The sequence below is a fragment of the Cyrtonyx montezumae genome, unplaced genomic scaffold (genome assembly GCF_038088225.1).
Source record: "Cyrtonyx montezumae isolate F1298 unplaced genomic scaffold, pur_monq_1.0 scaffold_10, whole genome shotgun sequence".
Lineage (NCBI taxonomy): Eukaryota > Metazoa > Chordata > Aves > Galliformes > Odontophoridae > Cyrtonyx > Cyrtonyx montezumae.
In genome coordinates, this window is record NW_027071826.1 from 49,370,033 (window position 1) to 49,390,288 (window position 20,256).

The 20,256-nt window shown below is 37.8% G+C and overlaps 1 protein-coding gene across 2 annotated transcripts; it reads left to right on the forward strand.

Moving 5' to 3' along the window:
* The first annotated feature begins 583 nt into the window (after positions 1–583).
* CTR9 (CTR9 homolog, Paf1/RNA polymerase II complex component) lies at positions 584–18,765 on the forward strand. Of its 2 annotated transcripts, XM_065755313.1 has the most exons (25): positions 584–664; positions 1,799–1,897; positions 2,426–2,665; positions 3,140–3,257; positions 3,698–3,787; positions 4,448–4,596; positions 7,082–7,189; positions 7,647–7,754; positions 7,874–8,110; positions 8,752–8,841; positions 8,940–9,068; positions 9,173–9,356; positions 10,363–10,451; positions 10,718–10,903; positions 11,081–11,168; positions 11,418–11,566; positions 13,752–13,868; positions 14,059–14,204; positions 14,817–14,888; positions 15,594–15,729; positions 16,189–16,335; positions 16,763–16,920; positions 17,219–17,315; positions 17,646–17,758; positions 18,005–18,765. In XM_065755313.1, exons 1-25 carry the CDS (start codon positions 620–622, stop codon positions 18,411–18,413), a joined length of 3,504 nt encoding a protein of 1,167 aa, XP_065611385.1. In that variant the 5' UTR covers positions 584–619; the 3' UTR covers positions 18,414–18,765. The 2 variants fall into 2 exon arrangements, with proteins under 2 accessions (XP_065611385.1, XP_065611386.1); XM_065755314.1 differs by lacking the exons at positions 584–664; positions 1,799–1,897; positions 4,448–4,596 and having other exon boundaries at positions 2,577–2,665.
* Positions 18,766–20,256: the final 1,491 nt, after the last annotated feature.

Genomic DNA, 20,256 nt, shown 5'->3' on the forward strand with positions numbered 1-20,256 from the left:
TGGAAGATGCAGCCTATAAAGCAGAAAAGCTCTGTTAATCACCACTGTGCTTACATAACATTATTTCAGGCACGTTTTTAATGAGAAAAAATCACCTTGTTTTAAGAGCACGCTTTCACTGATTCTGTTAGTTTCCACGCTCTTCCACTTTGTTGCCACATGCAAAAGCTTCCCTATTTGAAATGAACAAAGTGCTGGTGTTAAGTAGGAGAAAAAAAGCTGCTTTTCACTGAAGCGGGCAACTCAATTCAAAACGAGTACATGAAGAAACGTTCTGATGCAAGGTGTCGATTAAAATACTGCTGTTGCTGCCAAGAGCGACCAGTTCTGGTAATAACGAGTGCCCCAGGGCTGGCGGCCCGCTGAGGAGCGCCCGCGAGACCGCCGCTGCACCTACACCAGCCCCGCGCGCGCAGCAGGCCTCAGCCCTTTCCCGCCTTCTCACGCGCAGGCGCGAGGCGGCCGCTAGGGCTCGCGCTTCCGGGCCGGGCCACCCGAGCACTTCCGGGTCGCTCGCTGCGTGAGAGGAAGTGCGTGCGTTGTTGCCGTAGCGCGGCGGAGCTCGGCGGTTCGGTAGAGCGCGGCGAGTGGCGGCGTCTGCGGCTCTGTCATCGCTATCATGTCGCGGGGGTCTATCGAGATCCCCCTGCGGGACACCGATGAGGCGAGTCGGGGCTGGGAGGCGGGGGCGCGGCCTGCGTTTGGGGCGGGAGTGCTCGCGGTGCCGGGGCCCCTCAGTGGGGTAGCTGCTGGCGGAGAGCGGCTGGGCACGGCCGGGTGCTCTATCTGGCGTCCTTCGCACGGCTGAGAGGGAGAGCTGTAGGAGCCGTTCGCTCTTCCACATTGTGCGTTTTCATATGCGTAAACTGCCTGTACCGACTTTAACTAAAGTTTCCCTACATCTGCTGTAGCGCGTGTAACGTCTTACAAAGCACTGCTGCGTTCTCCGTACATTACACGTGAGGGGAGTTATTGTTCTTTGACAGAAACTTTAGCTGTGGGTGTCAGCAAGAGTACGTGACCTTAGTGTTCTTACGTTGTGGTTAGAATGATTTTGATTCCCGAGGTTTTGGATTAATCAGTGAGCACTGCAGTGACATACAGTTTTATAATGGAAACCTTGTAAAGATGGAGTCCTTAAGAACTGAGTGGCTCTACCTCAGTGGGAGTGCCTGCGTAGGTAATAGCAGGACAAACCTGGTTATAACTGCTGCGCTGCATTCTCACTGTGAAGTTGGGTAGTACGTGGATGATGAGCATCACGCAGATATGAGAATCACACATTCTATGATTCTATCATTTGCTCATTTTGACTGTAGTGATAACTAATCTCTAAATTACATAGTGGAAAATCACCTTGTTCTTAGTTATGCCTTAGAAATGGATTCTATAATACCCTATTCTTCGGAATATTCTAACTGTGTCATACACTGCGTTTTGCCTGTAGGAAATGGTTTAAAAATGGAGCAATTCTTGAAAGTATGGATGTGAAGGCAAGTTGGTTAGCTGATCATTAGCTGAGCTGTGAACTTCCGGACCCTGTCATATATAGTGAAAAAAAGTTAAATTAATAATATATCCCTGCTTGGTATCCCAAACACTGCTCTTTTCTCAGATATTTGTGAGAGGCCAGCACTTATACACTTTCTAGAGTAAAAAAACATCATTGCTTTTTTCTCCACAACTTTGAACAGAATTGTTTGTTTTGCATGCTGATGTATACAGTTGCTTTGAGCTCAGCAATGAATAACACTGTTCATACTTCAGTGGTAAGATGATCTGCATTGTTTGGTTGTAGGTTATTGAGCTTGACTTCGATCAGTTACCTGAGGGTGATGAAGTTATAAGTATACTGAAACAGGAACACACACAGCTGCACATATGGATTGCTTTAGCGGTGAGTATATGCTCAGTTTTGCATTCAAATAATCAGAGTTCCTCTTTCTTTTATGACCAGATAGCTGAATTCAGAACTGAAACTTAATTTGTCTATTCAATAACAGGTTCCGAGCAGATATTTCTGAATTGACATATGCATATTAACACTCTTATTTTTGTCTTTTCTCGTGAAACAAGGTTGCTTGATCCCTGCTCTCCTAAGATTTTTTTCTTCCTTAGTCTGTTATTTTTTTTTTGCCATATTGAATTTGATTATTGAGTCTTCAATTGCCGTATTGAGTCTTTGATTATGTACTTCATAAAAAATGGAGAACGTTATTTATACTGATGAAAGTATGGGGAGGTATGCAAAAATACAAAAGTTCAGAAGAAAAACAATCGATTGTTCATAATAAATAGTTGTAGGACTTCTGAAAAACAAAGTTGGGATGACGATAGAAAGAAATATTGCTATTATCAGAATGTCTTTGACTTTATTGCTTTATTTATGTGGCTTATGTCCATTAAAGTCATATGTGTTCTACAGCTGGAATACTACAAACAAGGAAAAACAGAAGACTTTGTGAAGCTGTTGGAAGCTGCACGCATAGATGGGAACTTGGACTACAGAGACCATGAAAAAGATCAGATGACATGTCTGGATACTCTGGCAGCATATTATGTACAGCAGGCTCGAAAGGAGAAGAACAAAGATAACAAGAAGGAGCTCATAACGCAAGCTACTTTATTATATACTATGGCTGATAAAATCATCATGTACGATCAGGTAAAAAGAATCTGTATAAAAATGATGTTTATAAATTTTTTTTTTTTTTTAGCTTAATTTCAACATATTTTGTGTGTGAATTCAAATAGTTCTAAAGAAAGCAAATACTGATTCACTATAGAAGAAGTTAGAAATGCTTAGGATTTCAACTCTGGAATAAAACTTGAAAATATCTGAAATGAGTGTGTGGTGCTACCAGGGATAATTAATTATCTCTAACTGGAGACACCTGATAAAACTGTATACGTCAACTTTTGTGAGTTTGGGAAGGAAAGGCTGGTTGTTATTGGCATGTGAACTTCTAGATGTTAATTATCTCTTTTAACACCCTCTTAGATTTTTCTTATCCCAGTACAAGAGAAATAAGTTAATCATTGAAAAAATCCTATTGCATGGCCAAATAACACTTCATATGGTCTAATTTTCAAAGTTTATGAAGGTAAGTATAGCAGATGTTTTGTTTTCTTTATCTAGAATCACTTGTTGGGAAGAGCCTGTTTTTGTCTGCTTGAAGGTGATAAGATGGACCAAGCTGATGCACAGTTCCATTTTGTGCTTAACCAGTCTCCAAATAATATTCCAGCCCTTCTCGGTATGAGTTTATGGATATGTGTATAAGGAAAACAAAACAACAACAATCTCTCTACTTGAGTTTTGGAATGAGTGACTTGCTTAAGAAAGGGATGTGTATGTAAGTAGAGGGAGAAAGAAGGGGATGAAGAAGTGCATTCTTTTGACCAGAAACGAGATGGTTTGGTATGGAGATTTTTATTTATTCACTAATGAATCTGGTCTTAGTAAATGTGTTTATTTTTCAAGGAAGTGTAGATTGAATGTATTCCTTTGTTATTTTGTTTCGTATATTTGATGTCATCAAAGATACCAAAACAGCTGCAGTTGTCTGAATTTTCTGTTAGTTTTTTAATTATAGCTTTTGAAAACTGGTACAATGCAAATTCAGTAAATGATACTTGTGTAATGATTTACAATGGCTTTGTTGATCTTTCTAATTAGTATGGTATGTTTTTACAGGTAAAGCATGCATTTCTTTCAACAAGAAAGATTATAGAGGAGCCCTTGCGTACTACAAGAAAGCATTGCGTACCAATCCAGGTTGTCCAGGTAAGACAGGAACAGTTTGCTAGTGGAAGCATCTAATTCAGGTCTCCCAAATTCAAATGTCTACAGGCTTATTTATGTTCTATAGATGTCAAAAAAATCCACCAAAAGCATCCCCGAAGCTACCACCAAAAAAACCTTCATTCTAGTTAGAGTTGTTTGTTGACTTGGAGTGCTACTGAATTGTTAGAGAGAGAAGTCGCTTCAAGGAAGAAAATGCTTTTGGTTTTTTTTTCCCCACTTACTTTCTAACAGTTGTAGAAGGTAATAAGAGGATGTGTATTAAAATTGTACGGAGTGGGAAAGGAAAGTATTGTTCAAGACTATGGATTGTTGGAATTAGGGTGAAGGAAATTATGTCAGTGCATTAGCACTAATAATGAAACAACATCAAATGTAAAATTCTATCTGTACATTATGATAGGAGTTTTTATTGTGTTGTATGATTTTCTTAATGCAGAAGTCTGGAAAAGTTGTAAGTAACAGCTGTAAAAACGATGCACTTGGTTTAGCGATAGTAGTAGTTGTACAAGGTGTTGACAGTAGGATCATAATTACTCTTGAATTCTTCTGCAGGGTGTGATGTGCTTTTTCAATATTTATCTGAAAAAAAAAAAGTTGTTGAAATGTTGGGATTCTGAATGGTGTCATCTTGTTCTCTAGCTGAGGTTCGATTAGGAATGGGCCATTGCTTTGTGAAACTGAACAAGCTGGAAAAAGCTCGCTTGGCATTCAGCAGAGCTCTGGAGCTAAATTCAAAATGCGTAGGAGCTTTGGTTGGACTGGCTGTCCTGGAACTCAATAATAAAGAGGTGGGTCTGACTTAACTGTAAGCCATACTCACTTGAAACAGCAAACTTTGTCGTTTGAGGGGCACTCCAGTTTTTATGAGGGGTACTGAAATGTATGGTTAAGTCATGTCAGCGGTGTTACTGTTGAATGATGTTATAGGTTTATACTTAAGGCACATGCTGAGTGACTTCTGTTAAAAATGTTCAGCTCTGTTTCTTATAGAGATGCTTTTCTAGGTACAGAAAGTCCCTGATGAGATGTGTGAAAACATGTCCAGTAAGGAAGTGATGATTTTAAAATCTTTAATGAGCAGCCCTTACAGATCTAATAGCCAGCCTTACTTAACCTTCATGTACATAGATATTTGAAACTTGAGGAATTTTTTACTCAAGATGATATGAAAGTTCCCAGATGCGTGAAGACCTCATTTGTGATGACAGCTGTATTCCAGAGCATCAGCATTTTTTTCTGAGAGCATCATGGTAAAAGGTGTGTTCCTAGGAGATTCGTCCCAAGCTTCCAGGGCTTCATGGAATGTAACCTTTCATACAACTGTGCAAGTTATGCTCCAGCTAATTTGGCACATACGCTGCATAGTAAACCAAGGAATCAAGGACTGACTGTAACTAGGGCAGTGGAATCAAAGCAGCAGCCATACCTCTCTAGATGTATCCCTAGAAAACTGTACTGTCATAAAACTTAACTTGAGATCATAAGATGTGAGGTGGTCAATCTATGCCAAGCAAGTTATTGGTGGAGGATGGTTTTAAAGAAATAAACAAGCAAATAAATTACCAACCTTTCTTGCATAACTGCATGTTGCTAAAATGCAGTATTGTTCTGATATTGCTTTCTGTCGAACACATAGCTCTCTAGGAAAGACCTTCTTTTAGTACAGACTATCTGAAAATGACTTAGATTACCAATTCATGGGAAGAAATTACTTTAGACTTCCATAAATAATTTGAGTAAATGTGACTGAGAGTTTATTTTTTTTTTTTTTCCCATAAAGCTCTGGGGACAACCAAAAATATTCTAAGATCAGATCATAACAAATAATTCTCTAGGCAAGGAACTAATGAAACCTGCTGTTTTATATGTTTTATTCCCTGAAAATTTGTTAAATCTTTTTTACTTAAGTCCCCTTAAACTTTGAAAAGCTGTGATTAAAAACTGACCCACTCAGGTACTTTTGTGTCTAAGGAATGTATTGTCTGTGCTTTACCTCTGTTTCCACAACTTGCACTGCAATGTTAGCATAACATTACAGTTGACAGTTGTTTCTCTGAGGTACAAAGTTTTAATTGATTTCTCCCATGATTAGATATTGGCAATTTTTCTCCATCCTTAAAGATTTTCTGAGGGCAAATGTGGGTTGAGATTACACTATATTCTCACTGAAGTTTGTCTTCTCTCTGGTTTTATTTCAGTGCCTAGGAGCTTTGAGACCTCTGACCATCTGCTGGCTTTATTTGAAACTAGACATGAGATCCAGATTACTGGAAAAATCACATTTAATATGTTTATAAAACCATTTTTGCTGTTGAAAGTTAAGCAAGAACAATGCATTCTCTCCTAGCCAGTCTGTATTTTTATGATAATACCATACAGATACTGCCTTTATTACAATTAAATTTGTTTGTCTGCCTGCTGTACTTCAGATTTTTTGAGACTGAGACATAAGTTTTTCTGTTCAATACAATTATTTTTTTTGCTGATAATAGAAGCAAAATTTTTATAAGATCTTGTGCTTGTATTATATATCTCAGCAACATCCCCCTAGAAAAGGCAATTTAGTATATCAGTTTTGGAACTGTTTAAACAAAGCACAAGATCTTAAATCTGTAGGTATTTAAGAGTAGGATAAAAAAAAGTCATCTAGTAGTCACATAACATCCAAATTTTGCACTCATGGAAAGCTTTGTTTAAACAGTTAGGTCTCTGTATAAAAGAGTACGTTGTTAGGGTACTATCACTACGTAAATGGATCAAACTTCTGCCAGTTTTTAATTAGAACTTAATTTCAGTAGTTTCATTGTCTGAAGTTCTTTTTTAGAATTTGAACATAAGAAGTTTTTCACTTCTCTGCTTAATGAATCATTCAGAAGTTTGAGACCAAAACCAAACAAGGTCTAGGGGTGTCGAGCTGTAGAAGGAAGGCTATCAGAGGTGTGCAACTGAAATGTCAAAGGACGCTAAGGCTACCCTCTGTTTGTTTGTTGGTTTCTCCTCGGAAAGCAATACTTTGTTTTTTATTTATTATTTATGTTTGCTTGTTTCTTTTTTTTTCTTCTTCCACACCCTATCTGATATCTTCACTTTGTTTCCCATTTTTATGCTGCAGGTAGAAAATCTGGTGGCTGAATTTTCTTTTTTTTCCTGAGAGCCTAGCACACAGTCTCTGTTAGAGTTCCTGCAGCAGTATGAACTGAAGAGTAGCTTTTAAAAATCATAGTAAGATAAAGCTACTGAGATGTTGCTGATACCTCTGAATGTTTCATTTAGGCTGATTCCATCAAGAATGGTGTCCAGCTCCTCTCTAGAGCTTACACAATTGATCCCAGTAATCCAATGGTGCTGAATCACTTGGCTAATCACTTCTTTTTCAAGAAGGTAAGTGGTCTGTGGAATTTTACAATCAAATTCTTAATAGCCTCTGAGTGGTAAGGATTCCAGTGTTAAATATGATCTCATTGTGTCCGGTTAAGTGGCACAGAATATGGAACTGCTGATATAGATGAATATGAATTAAGTTTTTAACTTAGTTTTTTTATAAGCATTTCTTAAGGAGGCCAAAAATAGTACATTTATTTCTTAATTCAAGCACACTTTTATCTCATGACAGGGTTTCCGTTTTTTATATGTTTGTTTGTTTTTCCTTCTCCCTTCTGGGTTTTAAAATATGCAAAAGATATGGATTAATGAGAGAACAGAAACCTCTGAAACTCAATCTGTTATTATTTAGTGAATGATATGAATAATGCTTTTCTGTATTTGCTGTGTATTCTTGTGTAAATAATGTGTGACTTGACTGTAAATAAAATTAAGGCTTTCAAATGTCTTTATTTAGGATTATGGTAAAGTACAACACTTGGCTCTTCATGCTTTTCATAATACCGAAGTTGAAGCAATGCAGGCAGAGAGTTGTTACCAGCTGGCCAGGTCTTTTCATGTACAGGTAGGATAACTTTTTTAAAGCCTCCTTTGAGGTTCTACACCTGAAATACTTGTTATAAACATTCATAAAAAGCTTACGTGTTAAAGTACTACCGGATCTTCCTTTAATTTTTTGTTTAGGAAGATTATGATCAAGCTTTCCAATATTACTATCAAGCCACTCAGTTTGCCTCATCTTCTTTTGTACTTCCATTTTTTGGATTGGGTCAAATGTACATTTATAGAGGAGACAAGGAAAATGCATCGCAGTGCTTTGAAAAAGTTTTGAAAGCCTATCCTAACAATTATGAGACTATGAAAATCCTTGGATCTCTTTATGCAGCTTCAGAAGACCAGGAGAAAAGGGATATTGCAAAGGTGAGTTGTGCTTCTGCCAGGATCGTGATTTTATGTACAAAAGTATAACTTCAGATACAGATTCATATTTCAAGTCTGATTTTCAAATGTATGAAACTCAGGGTTACTTGACTCTAAATATGCAATATTTACTATTTGCTGTCATATGAGATCCTGTTACCTGTGAGGAGCCACAACTTCTGAACAGAACTGGGGTTTCTACTGGTCTCTGGATAAGGCAACTTCAGAAATATAGAGAAACCCTAGCTTCACATTTGCTTACTTACTATTAGAAGGCAGAATGCTTCCCAAGTTCAGTAGTGATTTGCTGAAGATGTTAAGTTAGTTGGTATTTCTAGAAAACGCTTTTCATAGCTTATCAGAAAAAGCAGTGTCAGTGTGGTTTTCTGTTTTCACGAATAAATGTTTTTTAACCTAATAGTGGTTAAATGCATGTGCGCATTAGCCATCATTTTCTAGCTTCTTATATTGGTGTGACACTTAGCACTTCTGCTTCTCTAAAACTTAAAAAGGTGTATTACATTCTGCAAAGAACAGGGAAATAGTGAAGAAGGAAACTAAGAAATACTTCTACTCCTTACGTGAGGTTTAACAGTTTCTGCGTCCACAAAAAAGTATGATTGTTTTCTGCTGTTTCTCAGGGACATCTAAAGAAGGTCACAGAACAATATCCTGATGATGTAGAGGCATGGATTGAGCTGGCCCAAATTCTAGAGCAGACTGACATACAGGTAATTGATAACGAACACTGAGTGTATTACATATGTTTTTTATAAGAGCATGCAAAGCTCATTCCTCTATTTCTTGCACCTGCCTTTTATTTGTAAAGGGTGCACTGTCAGCTTATGGTACAGCCACACGCATTCTGCAGGAGAAAGTACAGGCTGATGTCCCACCAGAGATTTTGAATAATGTGGGTGCTCTGCACTTCAGGCTGGGAAACCTTGGAGAAGCAAAGGTATGTCATTATTCAAAGTTGGAACTGAACGTTATGATCACCCGGAAGTTTTCCTCTAAGAACATTCTGGAATGTTTTATTCTTTTTCTCTTTTTATACTTCAGAAATATTTTTTGGCATCACTGGATCGTGCAAAAGCAGAAGCTGAACATGATGAGCATTATTACAATGCTATCTCTGTAACAACGTCCTATAACCTTGCCAGACTATATGAGGCGATGTGTGAATTTCACGAAGCGGAAAAGCTGTATAAAAACATTTTAAGAGAACATCCCAATTACGTTGATTGTAAGAAACATTTGGTATTTTAGTTCCACAGTCTTTCTTAAAATACCAAAAATCTTTAAATTCAGTGTGTTCTGGTCTCCTTATGTCTCTCCTCACTTCTTTTCACAGTAGCTGTAGAGCCTTCTTACCTGCAATTTTCTCTCTATTTTTTTTAAGGCCTGAATCATCTTTACAGTCCAATCTCCAGACATAAGATTTCTGATTATTGGTAGATTGTTACTGTACTCCAAAAATCTAGCAAGACTAGCCTGTGTAGGCTTGCATGCCTTTGCTCCCTTGCTGCTCCCCTTGCTCCTCTCCCCAAAACCCTATGCACCTCAGCACTTAGGTGCAGTCAAGGCTGTCCACTTGATATGCCCAGCCTTTGCAACCTTACCTGTTTACATCGATGGAAATAAATGACTATACCAGATACTCTCTACCATAGACCCTGGGCCTTCCTCCAGGGAAGAAGAGCTGTTGAGGGCATCAGTGCAGCTGACGTAACGTGTTGTCTTGTTTCTTTTTCTCTTTGCTTTACTCTTTCTCTTGTTTCCAGGTGACCAATGTGTTATGTTCTCTGTAAAAGAGAAGTGATAGCACTTTCTCAGCAAGCTGCAGCATGCTGTAGCTTAATCTATAGCCTTATGTCTTCTTCTCTATTATTACTTCTTGATAGTTGCCACTCTTTCCAAAGCCTGCAGAGATGGGAGAGCTGTTTAATGTGGAGGGAGGAAAAATAGTCTAACCTATTGGCCTTCATTATTGGAGGTTTCTCAACTGTCATTACCTTGTGAAAACACTTTAAGTAAGTTAAATGTTACTGTCAGAAATTTGCAACTTCTGCATCATCGTTGTGAATGGAAGAGCACCTCATCTTCAATAGAACATGAGAGGTGTCGTAATGCTCGTTTTCCGTAATTGATCAAGAAAAAGATTGTTTTTGCAATACAAGTGTGGCTAGTGTTTTTCATGTTTGAGGTTACTTGAACCTGTTTCTTAATAGTTCGTTATTGTTTATTTTTAGGCTACTTGCGCTTGGGTGCTATGGCTAGGGATAAAGGAAACTTTTATGAGGCTTCTGATTGGTTTAAGGAAGCACTTCAGATAAATCAGGTTTGTAACCCTTTAACTGTTCTAGGTGACAAGATGTAACACGAACTTATTCTTTCAATTTTGTTTTCATTGTGTTGTGGTTTTATTTTGTTTTGTTCATATAAACCAGGGCAAAGAGTGAGAACTGCTATAACCTACTCATTGTAAAATAACTTTTTTACTTTTAATGTGAAATTTTATTTCAAAAAATAGTATTTTATACCTGGGAAAGTAACCACGTAAGCTAAGACAGTACCTTTGCAGTTGACAGTAAATTTTTTACTCAGGACCATCCGGATGCTTGGTCTCTGATTGGTAATCTTCATTTGGCTAAACAAGAGTGGGGTCCAGGACAGAAGAAATTTGAAAGAATATTGAAACAGCCTTCCACACAGAATGATACTTACTCCATGCTGGCTCTTGGCAATGTCTGGCTGCAGACTCTACATCAACCTACGAGAGACAGAGAAAAGGTAATAGGCATCTGTCTGTCCTGTGTGTGTGATTTTTACTTACTTAATTTTTGTTAGCTACTCGTGGTGCTTTTGTTTCTGCCTCTTTGGCATATTACAGTCCATAAAAATACTATGCAGGCTTTTTAATTCTTCGTTATACCAATGAGTGATCAACTGGGATACTTCTCTCCACAGGAAAAACGTCATCAGGATCGTGCACTAGCAATCTACAAGCAAGTACTCAGAAATGATCCCAAGAACTTGTATGCTGCTAATGGCATAGGTGAATGTTAGAATAGTTTTCCTTTAATTGTGGCTGTTATTCTTATGATCTATGCTTTAATACATATTCTATATGTTTTTGCAGAGCCTGCATATTATTTAGTGGAGCTCATGAAAGAATAGCTTTCATATGACAGCTATGTCAGTTTTTAATGGGGAACTTGATTCAGGCAGTATTTTATTTTCTTTGGCAGGAGTGCACAGTACATGAACTTGGAAGCTTACGCTGTACATATTACTTTCCCCTTAGGAGCTGTCTTGGCGCATAAAGGATATTTCCGTGAAGCTCGTGATGTTTTTGCCCAAGTGAGAGAGGCAACAGCAGATATCAGTGATGTGTGGCTGAATTTGGCACATATCTATGTAGAACAGAAACAGTACATCAGTGCTGTGCAGATGGTAACATCTCTAAATTGAACTACATAATGTGTTGGGTTAGATGACTTCTGGATGGTTTTTAGCTGTCACTGGCAGCTGCTCAGTTTCTGCATATTATTTTAACAATTTATAGGTTTATTGCAAGCAGTGCTATTTGCTGTCAAGTCTAGACTTAAACTGCCAAATACTTTTTATGGTAGCAGAGTTAAAATACCGTTGGGTCAGAATTTTGATCTTGCATCTCTTTTGTTGTCACAGGGTTTTTAAGTTGGTGTAATTAGTGTATGTGATTTTACTTTCAGATTTTACTTTCAGAAATAAGTAAATACAATTTGCTGCTGGGATTTTTTAATACAAGCATTTCCTAATTTTGTTGTTTACTCAGTTGATTGCAAGAATAGTTGGAGCTGTTTGGAAAACTAACTGCCCTGATTTTTCTCTTTGCACTTAAAATCACAGTGTAATTTATGTTGAGGGATCTCTTGAGGTCATGTAGTTCAACCTGCTCAAGGAAACTGACTTCCAAGTATCAACCTGTTGTATGCTTTTTGATCAAATAACTTAAATACAAACGAGCTTGAAAATGTGTATATTGAGAAGGACAGAAGGTCAGAAATACCTGTTCCATTAAGCTTTATTCAACATTGAGTCTCAAAAGTACTTAATTCAGAGCTATTGTGAAGCTTTTTTTGTGATAGACGTTTTCAGCAGTGTCTGTGGTGCTTTAGCAGGGGGAAAATATCTTCAAGCTCAAAGAGGATAGATTTGGTTTAGGTGTAAGGAGACAAACTTTTACAGCAAGGGTGGTAAGGCAGTGGAACAGATTGCTGAGAGATATGGTTTGATTCCCCATCCCCAGATACTTTCACGGCCAGACTGGATAAGGCCCTGGGTGGTCTGATCTATCTGTTCATTGCAGGGAAGTTGAACTTGATGTTCTTTGGAGGTCCCTTCCTACTCCTAAGGATTCTATAAAAGTTTGAAGAAAGAGTTATTGGGCCTTTCATAATTGATCAAGACCTCAGTAATTACACTTTTTCAGTAAACTACTGTTAAAGAGGTTTAGTAATGTGGTCTGATGGGTTTTGTTGTGTCAGAGTGGAGACTGCCTTCAAGACCATCTCTACTTTTACATGCAAAAAGCCTCATGAAACATCTAATTTTAGCAGTGCAGTGCGGAAACTTACCTTTAGATTTGTCAAGAAATACTGTACTTATTTGCTAATATATGCAGATGAAGCTGCTTAGTAGAAATGTGCACATTTACTGTGATCTTTTATTGTTCCCTGGATTCTGCTATGCAGTTGGTGCAAGCTGTAGTCTGCAGTACATGATACTGGACTGAAAGGGAGATGAGTTACTATTGTAGCATAGCTTACTGCTGTGACAAGTGAATTATTTACTGTAAAGCATTTAAAGGGCAGACTTTGCTGAACACAAAATCTTTGACTCTTGAAGTGGGTGAAATTGGATGCTCACAGCACCATACAACCCATGAGTTGTTATTTATGGTATTACAAGGCAGGGTATTATCTGTAGTTGAGCTGGAAGTCAAGGTTGCTTTGTATTTCTTGCTATTTTGGAGGTTTAGAAATTAGGAAAGATTGCTTTTTGTTTGCCATGCTATTAAGAACTTTTTAATGGAAAGGATTTGTTTCTTAACTGCTTTAAGCTTTACTTTGAAGCCACAAAATGTGAAGTAACAAGTAGTCTTTTAAGCCAGTAAACAGCTGTAGTGTTAAAGAAGGTAGAATGTAACAAGAAATAGGCAGCTAGATGCACAGGCTATCTTAAAGGTATGGATTATTTTGTAACCAGTTGCATCATCTGTTCGAAGTTACTAAGTAAGTTGTATCTCAATTTGTGAATAAATGAGAGAGAGAACCAAGAGTGCTCTTAAAATTCGTTTGTTGACCTTTGTTTGAATAGATGGTACTGGGAAAGTATTCAATGTGTAAAGATCTACAGAGCCTCCCAGACTGCTGCTGGCTTTTAGAAAAATCCAGTCATTGCTATAGAATAACAGAAAGGCTTCTCTATGCAGTGGACAAACCATCCCTGTATACGGCATGATATGCTTAAAAAAAACAAATAAAAACCAGCAAAAGGCACACTAGCAGTAGTGTCTCCTAGCAATACAAATATTTGCTGCAGTTAACTAACAAAAGTTGCTAACCGTTGTCACCTCTTGATTTTTCTATTTCAGTATGAAAACTGTCTCAGGAAGTTCTATAAGCATCAGAACACTGAAGTATTGTTATATCTGGCCCGGGCACTCTTCAAATGTGGGAAATTACAGGAATGTAAGCAAACTTTGTTAAAGGTATGCAGATAAAATATCACTGATCACAGATTTAACAAAATTACTGTAAAGTGGTACATGTTTCAGTCTGTTTCAATTCAGTAGTTCCTGAACTGAAGCAGTGGTGCTTATTCTCTGTATACCTCTATTTACTGTATTTTTATACCTCTGGCATCGTAGAGCGTCTTAAAAACAGGCTTTTTATTTACAGGCCAGACATGTTGCACCAAGTGATACAGTCCTTATGTTTAATGTGGCTTTAGTGCTACAAAGACTAGCTACCTCTGTCCTGAAAGATGAGAAAAGCAATCTAAAGGAAGTGCTTAATGCTGTGAAAGAGCTGGAGCTAGCCCACAGGTAAAGCTGATTTATTTCTCATCTTTGTAATATATTTCAGTTCCCTTGCAGTTCATGTGCAGTGTAGATGACAAGTTCTGATGAGCTGAGCAGTCATATGCAATGAAACGTTGTATTGTGTTCTAGAGTTTGTAGCAGAATAACAGTTGGGTGGGTTCAAGCTTTGTTCCAGAACTTGTTTTATTCGGCCAGGTGGCAAATACATATTTCTCTGTGATTTTTATATTGTGATTGTGAGGGAAGAACATAGCTGAAGAAGCATGTAGAATAATTCACAAAATTTAGTAATTTTTTATTGAAGACTTCTTTCTAAACATCTTGTGAATCTTTAAAAGTAGATCTCAAATTCCAGTCTGATAGTTAATGACTAGTAGTTGTTTCTGGATTGTTGCTCCCCTCTGGAGTACTTCTAGATGTGTTACATTTGAGAACTCTGAATGTACTTGCATACTGTTGTCTTATAAGTGGATGTGTACAAAAAGGCAGAAGATTGGCTAGTGTCCTCTTCTGTTGAGTTTCATAGGGTTTTAACTTGGGAGCTATTGTTTACTTGCAAGGCAGAGTTGCAGTAAATGTGCAACTAATACTACTTTTGCTCTTTTTTTTTCCTAGGTACTTCAGTTACTTGAGCAAAGTTGGTGATAAAATGAGATTTGATTTGGCGCTTGCTGCTACAGAAGCCAGGTAAAAAACAAATGCTAACTAAGGGAAATGCTTTTTTTTTTTTTTTTGCATGTTTGTTTTGCAGAGTAAAACTGGTTTACAACTGGATTTCAGCTGTGTATTTCACACAGCAGTAAAAATCCAAATACAGGGTTAATCCCTGTTACTGTTCTGCTTTTTTCCTTTTTTCAATTTCTGGTGTTTTTGTGTGTTCCACAACTCTAAACGTGTCTTCTGCAGTCGGATGAAACTTGTAAAACTTCAGTTGTTTTAATAGCAAGTTTTCTGTCAAGGAGAATGTGTCAGTTTAGTTAAAGATCTTCTGCCTATTTTGACTTCTAAGATAAATCTTAGTAGGTTTTCTTTCATGGTGATTTAAGGTAGCTTATGGTGAGTAGAGTGGGTCAGTTATTGAAACATGAAATAGTTAAATTTTGCACGTGTAGTCTGCTTTAAATTTTGCTCAGGATCATCTTTGTACTCAGGCCTGTTACATTTGAAGCATTAAGTTCTGAATTTGTATATTGCATATTGCAATTTACAGATCCATTTGCTTACTAGAAAGTGCTTTTGCAAACTCAGTACTGTCCTGGCCTTCTGTTGTACTAGTTCAGGTACCTTATTTTTGTCACAAATTCAGCAGTGTGATGCTTACCCTTTATAAATCCATTTCTCCTTGTAGTATGTCTGCCACTTTCCTTTACTTGCAACCATTGCATGTTCTAGGCAGTGCTCTGACTTACTGAGTCAAGCCCAGTATCACGTGGCTCGGGCACGCAAGCAGGATGAAGAAGAGAGGGAGCTGCGTGCAAAGCAAGAGCAAGAAAAAGAGCTGCTTCGTCAAAAACTACTTAAAGAACAGGTTTTCATCTGTTAGATTTTATTGAATTTAAGTATAAGATAGATGTTTCTATAGCGCTGTGATGGTACCAGGTGTTACTGATTAAAATATCAAGCAGATATTTTTCTTAGGTACAGTAAGAGGTAGAAAAAAGATGTGACAGTTAAGTGATATTCTTCACCATAGCCTTACAAATATGTTTTCATTTTTATAATGAAATTCAAGTATTTCCTTTTAAAATCTTTGCCATCAAAATGCTTTACTGGTGGGCTGGATGAGGGAGCCCCTGGTGGGTAAAAAAAATGATCTTGTGCCTGCTCTAGTGTAGGTGTTGCACAAAACCTTTTTGCCACATGGACCTTGTGCTGTGACAGATCTGTAAAAGTCAGTATTGCTGTTTCTTGTCCACAGATAGTTTACACGCTTGTGAATAGAATACTACAAATATAATTGTAATGGTTAGTTGTCTCTCTGTTTCAGGAAGAGAAGCGCCTCAGAGAAAAGGAAGAGCAGAAGAAACTTTTGGAACAAAGAGCTCAATATGTGGAGAAGACAAAGAATATTCTCATGTTCACTGGTGAAGTAGAAGGATCAAAGGAGAAAAAACGTGGTGGTGGTGGAGGCAGGGTAGAACAGATTTATTTATTTTTAACTTTCTCTTTCATTTTTCCTTTGATACACGTTATCTTGGGATAATATTAAACACGTAGAGTTTCCATTTTGAGCCATTGAACCTCTGTTGAATGAAGTGGTGCAGATTTAATACTGTGATGTCATTGAATGCTAATGCTTAAGTCGTGAACAAGATGGCATAACTAAAATCTATTCTGCTTGATGTTTAAAATAACTGAAGTTTATTAATGAAAATTTGGAATTAGTTTCTTAATTATATCAGTTTAGTGTGTACAGGGAAGTTGTCACAAGTAGGGCTTCATTTTCACATCTTGAAAAATACTTTGAGGAAGAGCTTCTCTTATGACTTGCTATGTGGTAGCTTTTCACTTGAAGACAAATAGTAGGCCATACTGTGGGGCTTTTACATTATTTGTTACAGCGTTCCAAAAAAGGAGCAGGGGAATTCGATGAATTTGTCAACGATGACAGCGATGAAGATTTGCCCATGTCTAGAAAGAAAAAGAAGAGGAAGGGCAGTGGTAGTGAACAAGATGGGGAAGAAGAAGAAGGGGAGAGAAAGAAGAAAAAGAGGAGGAGGTAACTGATGCTTTAATGTCAAGCTTCCCTGAGAAATATGGCTGTTAAATATATTTTCAGGCAGTTTTTCATGACAGCTTAGAAAATGAACAGTTGTTAAGAGGTTAGCATGATTAAGTCTTATAATGGGTATTGTTTTAAATAAAAATAGAGCTACTATGCAGAAGTAGTATGAATAATATTTATTAGCTGGATTTTGAAATGATGTTTTTGCACTTTAAATGTTTTTTTGTGTGTATGTTTTGTTTTGTTTTTCAATTATATACTTCACGTCGTATAAAATACCTTTCTGTTTAAGACCCCAGAAGGCAGATGAGGGGAGTGATGATGAAGAAAATGAAAACGGTCCGAGACCTAAAAAACGACGTCCACCCAAAGCAGAGAAAAAGAAGGCTGTAAGTTAACTGCTGAATAACTTCTTTTTTCTTTAAGAATGCATTTGAGCTTAAGCACTGCTGCAGTCAGCAGTTTTATTAATGCTGAAAATTACATTTGTTGTAACAAACTGCCTTTTGTCCTCCTTTCCTGCTGCTGTAGCAGCTTCAAGGTTGAGAAGAATATTTCTGAAGCAATGTACAATTGATATTAAATGGAAAGTTTTTATCAAATGACTTTAGAACATCTGTTAAAAAGAAGCATGCCTGTTGTGCTTTAGTTTTTTAAATGTTGGGTACTCTAACCAGCCATGTGACCAAGCAGCTTTTTTTTCTTTCCCTGCCCCTCAGCCCAAACCAGAACGTCTGCCTCCTTCAATGAAAGGAAAGATCAAATCAAAAGCCATAATTTCATCTAGCGATGATTCATCTGATGAGGATAAACTCAAGATTGCTGACGATGGGTAAGAACATTTATTTGGTTCTCAAACACTGAAGTTTGAATGCGTGCTTTTGAGGGAAATGACATTGCTGATAATAATGAGCTAAAGAGAAGCATTTTAATGTACTCAAAACATCACCTTCCATTACAAATTATTCACTGCCTTTTCAATCAGATAATAGTAATGTTTCTCAAATCGCAGCATCCTATTTTAAGTTTAAGATCATTCCATCTTTTAATATTGGAATTTTTTCCTTTCCCCATACAGACATGCCAGGAATAGCAACAGCGATTCAGATGATGGGGAGCAGCAGCACAGCAAACGCATTGTTTCTGACAGTGATTCTGATAACAGAAACAAGTCAGGTAGTGAGGCAGGCAGTCCGAGGAGGTCCAGTGTCCACGCATCAGAAGAAGATTCTGACAGTGACAGATCAGCCAGAAAAAGGAAGCGGTCAGATTCAGACCAATCTGACAATGAGTCTGTGCAGTCAGAGAGAAGTCGTTCTGGTGGTTCAGATAATGAATCTCGCCCTGCTTCTCGCAGTGCTGACTCAGACAGAGATTCTGAGAGAGGATCTGATAACGAGGGTTCTGGCAGAGGATCTGCTAATGAGTCTGAACCAGATGGATCCAATAATGAGGGATCCGAAGGGGGTTCGGATGACAGTGATTAGATCTAAATTACATCTTTTTAAAATGTTTGTGTAAATATAATGGAGTTGTAGAGAAAATTCAGTTTTTGTATTTGAAAACTTTTGGGGAAAAACACCCCGTGTTTAGTAAACTCTCGTGAGACCTTCCTGTGGTTCTTTCCATTAGCAACTTATGGATGTTTCTCTAAGTTTGCTTACGGTGTACTCTTGAATCGAAACTGCTGTAGGTGAAGAACAGAAACCCTGTACTATAGTCAGCATACCCAGGATGGAATGCATGTAAAAACTATGGAGCATTAAATCTCAGTTTAGGTGGTTCCAGTGTGGCTAAAATAGTGTTTACTGTATTTATACATGCATAGATTTCTTGAGACAGCGTTGCAATAAAGTATTCCTGCTCATTTGCGTGGAGTGATTTATTTTATGCCTTAAAAGGCATGAGCAGAAAATGTTCTCTTTAATGGAGGTGTTTTTTTGAGGAGCTTGTCTCCAAGTTCATTTCAGCTTAAGTGCATAGCTGCTGGAGTTGAACTCTTGTTGTTACGCATGAATGCAGGATACGAAAGCAGTGTATTGTAACTATAGTGAGACAGATTTCTCTTTATAGCTGTCCTTGTCTTGAAAAATCAATCTTTTGCACTTCTCTGGGAAGAAAAACATTCTTTCTACCTTCGGTTGGTCATGCAGCCGTGTGTTAGATCTTCACAAAGAGAAGAGCATATAGATCTGGATAGTGCATTACTGTTGTTTTTTAATGGATGGCGTAGCATTATGTTTCCATTTCATTTATTCTTTCTTTTTCTTTTGGAAGGTCCAGATTGTCACTACTGATAGTTAAGATTAAGCCCTACTGGAAGTTAAGTTTCCCATGCTGCTATTTCTGGTCTGTTGTGAGCAGTAACTGTTCTCATTGTGTATGTTTTGCCATGTGTTTATGGGCCGTTGGTAACCATAGCAGAGAAAGTAGAATATAAAACAGTTGTATTTGTTTTACTGGCTCAGTTTGTATTTCTAGAAGTGATATTAATTAAAATTTAAACGAGTAGTAATATGCAGAATAGAAGAGTAGCTACCACGTTTGTTGGATTAGAGGCAAAACTGAATCTTAACTCAGTCTTCTTATTGGTGTAGGATCACTTAGGTAGAAGATATGGCAAGCTCACAAGACTGGCAGCTAGATAGCTTTGAAAGCATGAGCTTGAGGAAAACTTGTTGCCCTTAGAGGAAATGTTCTCCTATCAAGAGGATCACAACGCAGGTCTTTACCCCTCTCAGAATCAGAAGGAAGCAGTGGACAGATGAGGTATGTTCCTGTGATACCAAACCAGTGTTTCACTTAATGAAGCATGAAATATGAGAAACTAAAGTTAACTGAAGAAAATGAGTATCTGACAGGTAAGCAAACTGGAGCGCTGGCAGCAATGGCAAGTGTCTGATATAGTAGGAAGGAAAAAAACGTATAGCACCTAAGTTTCTAAGATGTCATTGTTATTGCTGCTTCAGATGCATCTCTGTTATCGTGGCCTGCCCTCCTGTGCTATTAATTGGATCTTCCATTTCACAGATCTGAAGGCCTTGCAGTGGTAATTTATTCCAGAACAAAATACATGGTATTACAAGTACACTACTGCGTTATTGTAAAAGCAACTTTGGCTCTTTTCTGTTGTGTTTTCACTAACAAACTGCGTGACTGTGAAAAGTTCTCTTTTGACTTCTGCTGCAGTTTAGGATTTTGCACTCATCACATGTGAGCCCAATGTGGCTTGGATTATCATAGATCAGTGGATGTTTTTTCCAAGTTGAACTTGATTCAGTAGTTGGATGGACTAGGCCCTTCAAAAGAACAGAAACAGCTTGAGAAGTA

Coding starts and splice junctions, on each gene's coding strand:
- CTR9 (XM_065755313.1), top strand. CDS start 620: ATGTCGCGGGGGTCTATCGAGATCCCCCTGCGGGACACCGATGAG. Junction 3,258..3,697: donor TAATATTCCAGCCCTTCTCG/GTATGAGTTTAT, acceptor ATGTTTTTACAG/GTAAAGCATGCATTTCTTTC. Junction 3,788..4,447: donor TACCAATCCAGGTTGTCCAG/GTAAGACAGGAA, acceptor CTTGTTCTCTAG/CTGAGGTTCGATTAGGAATG.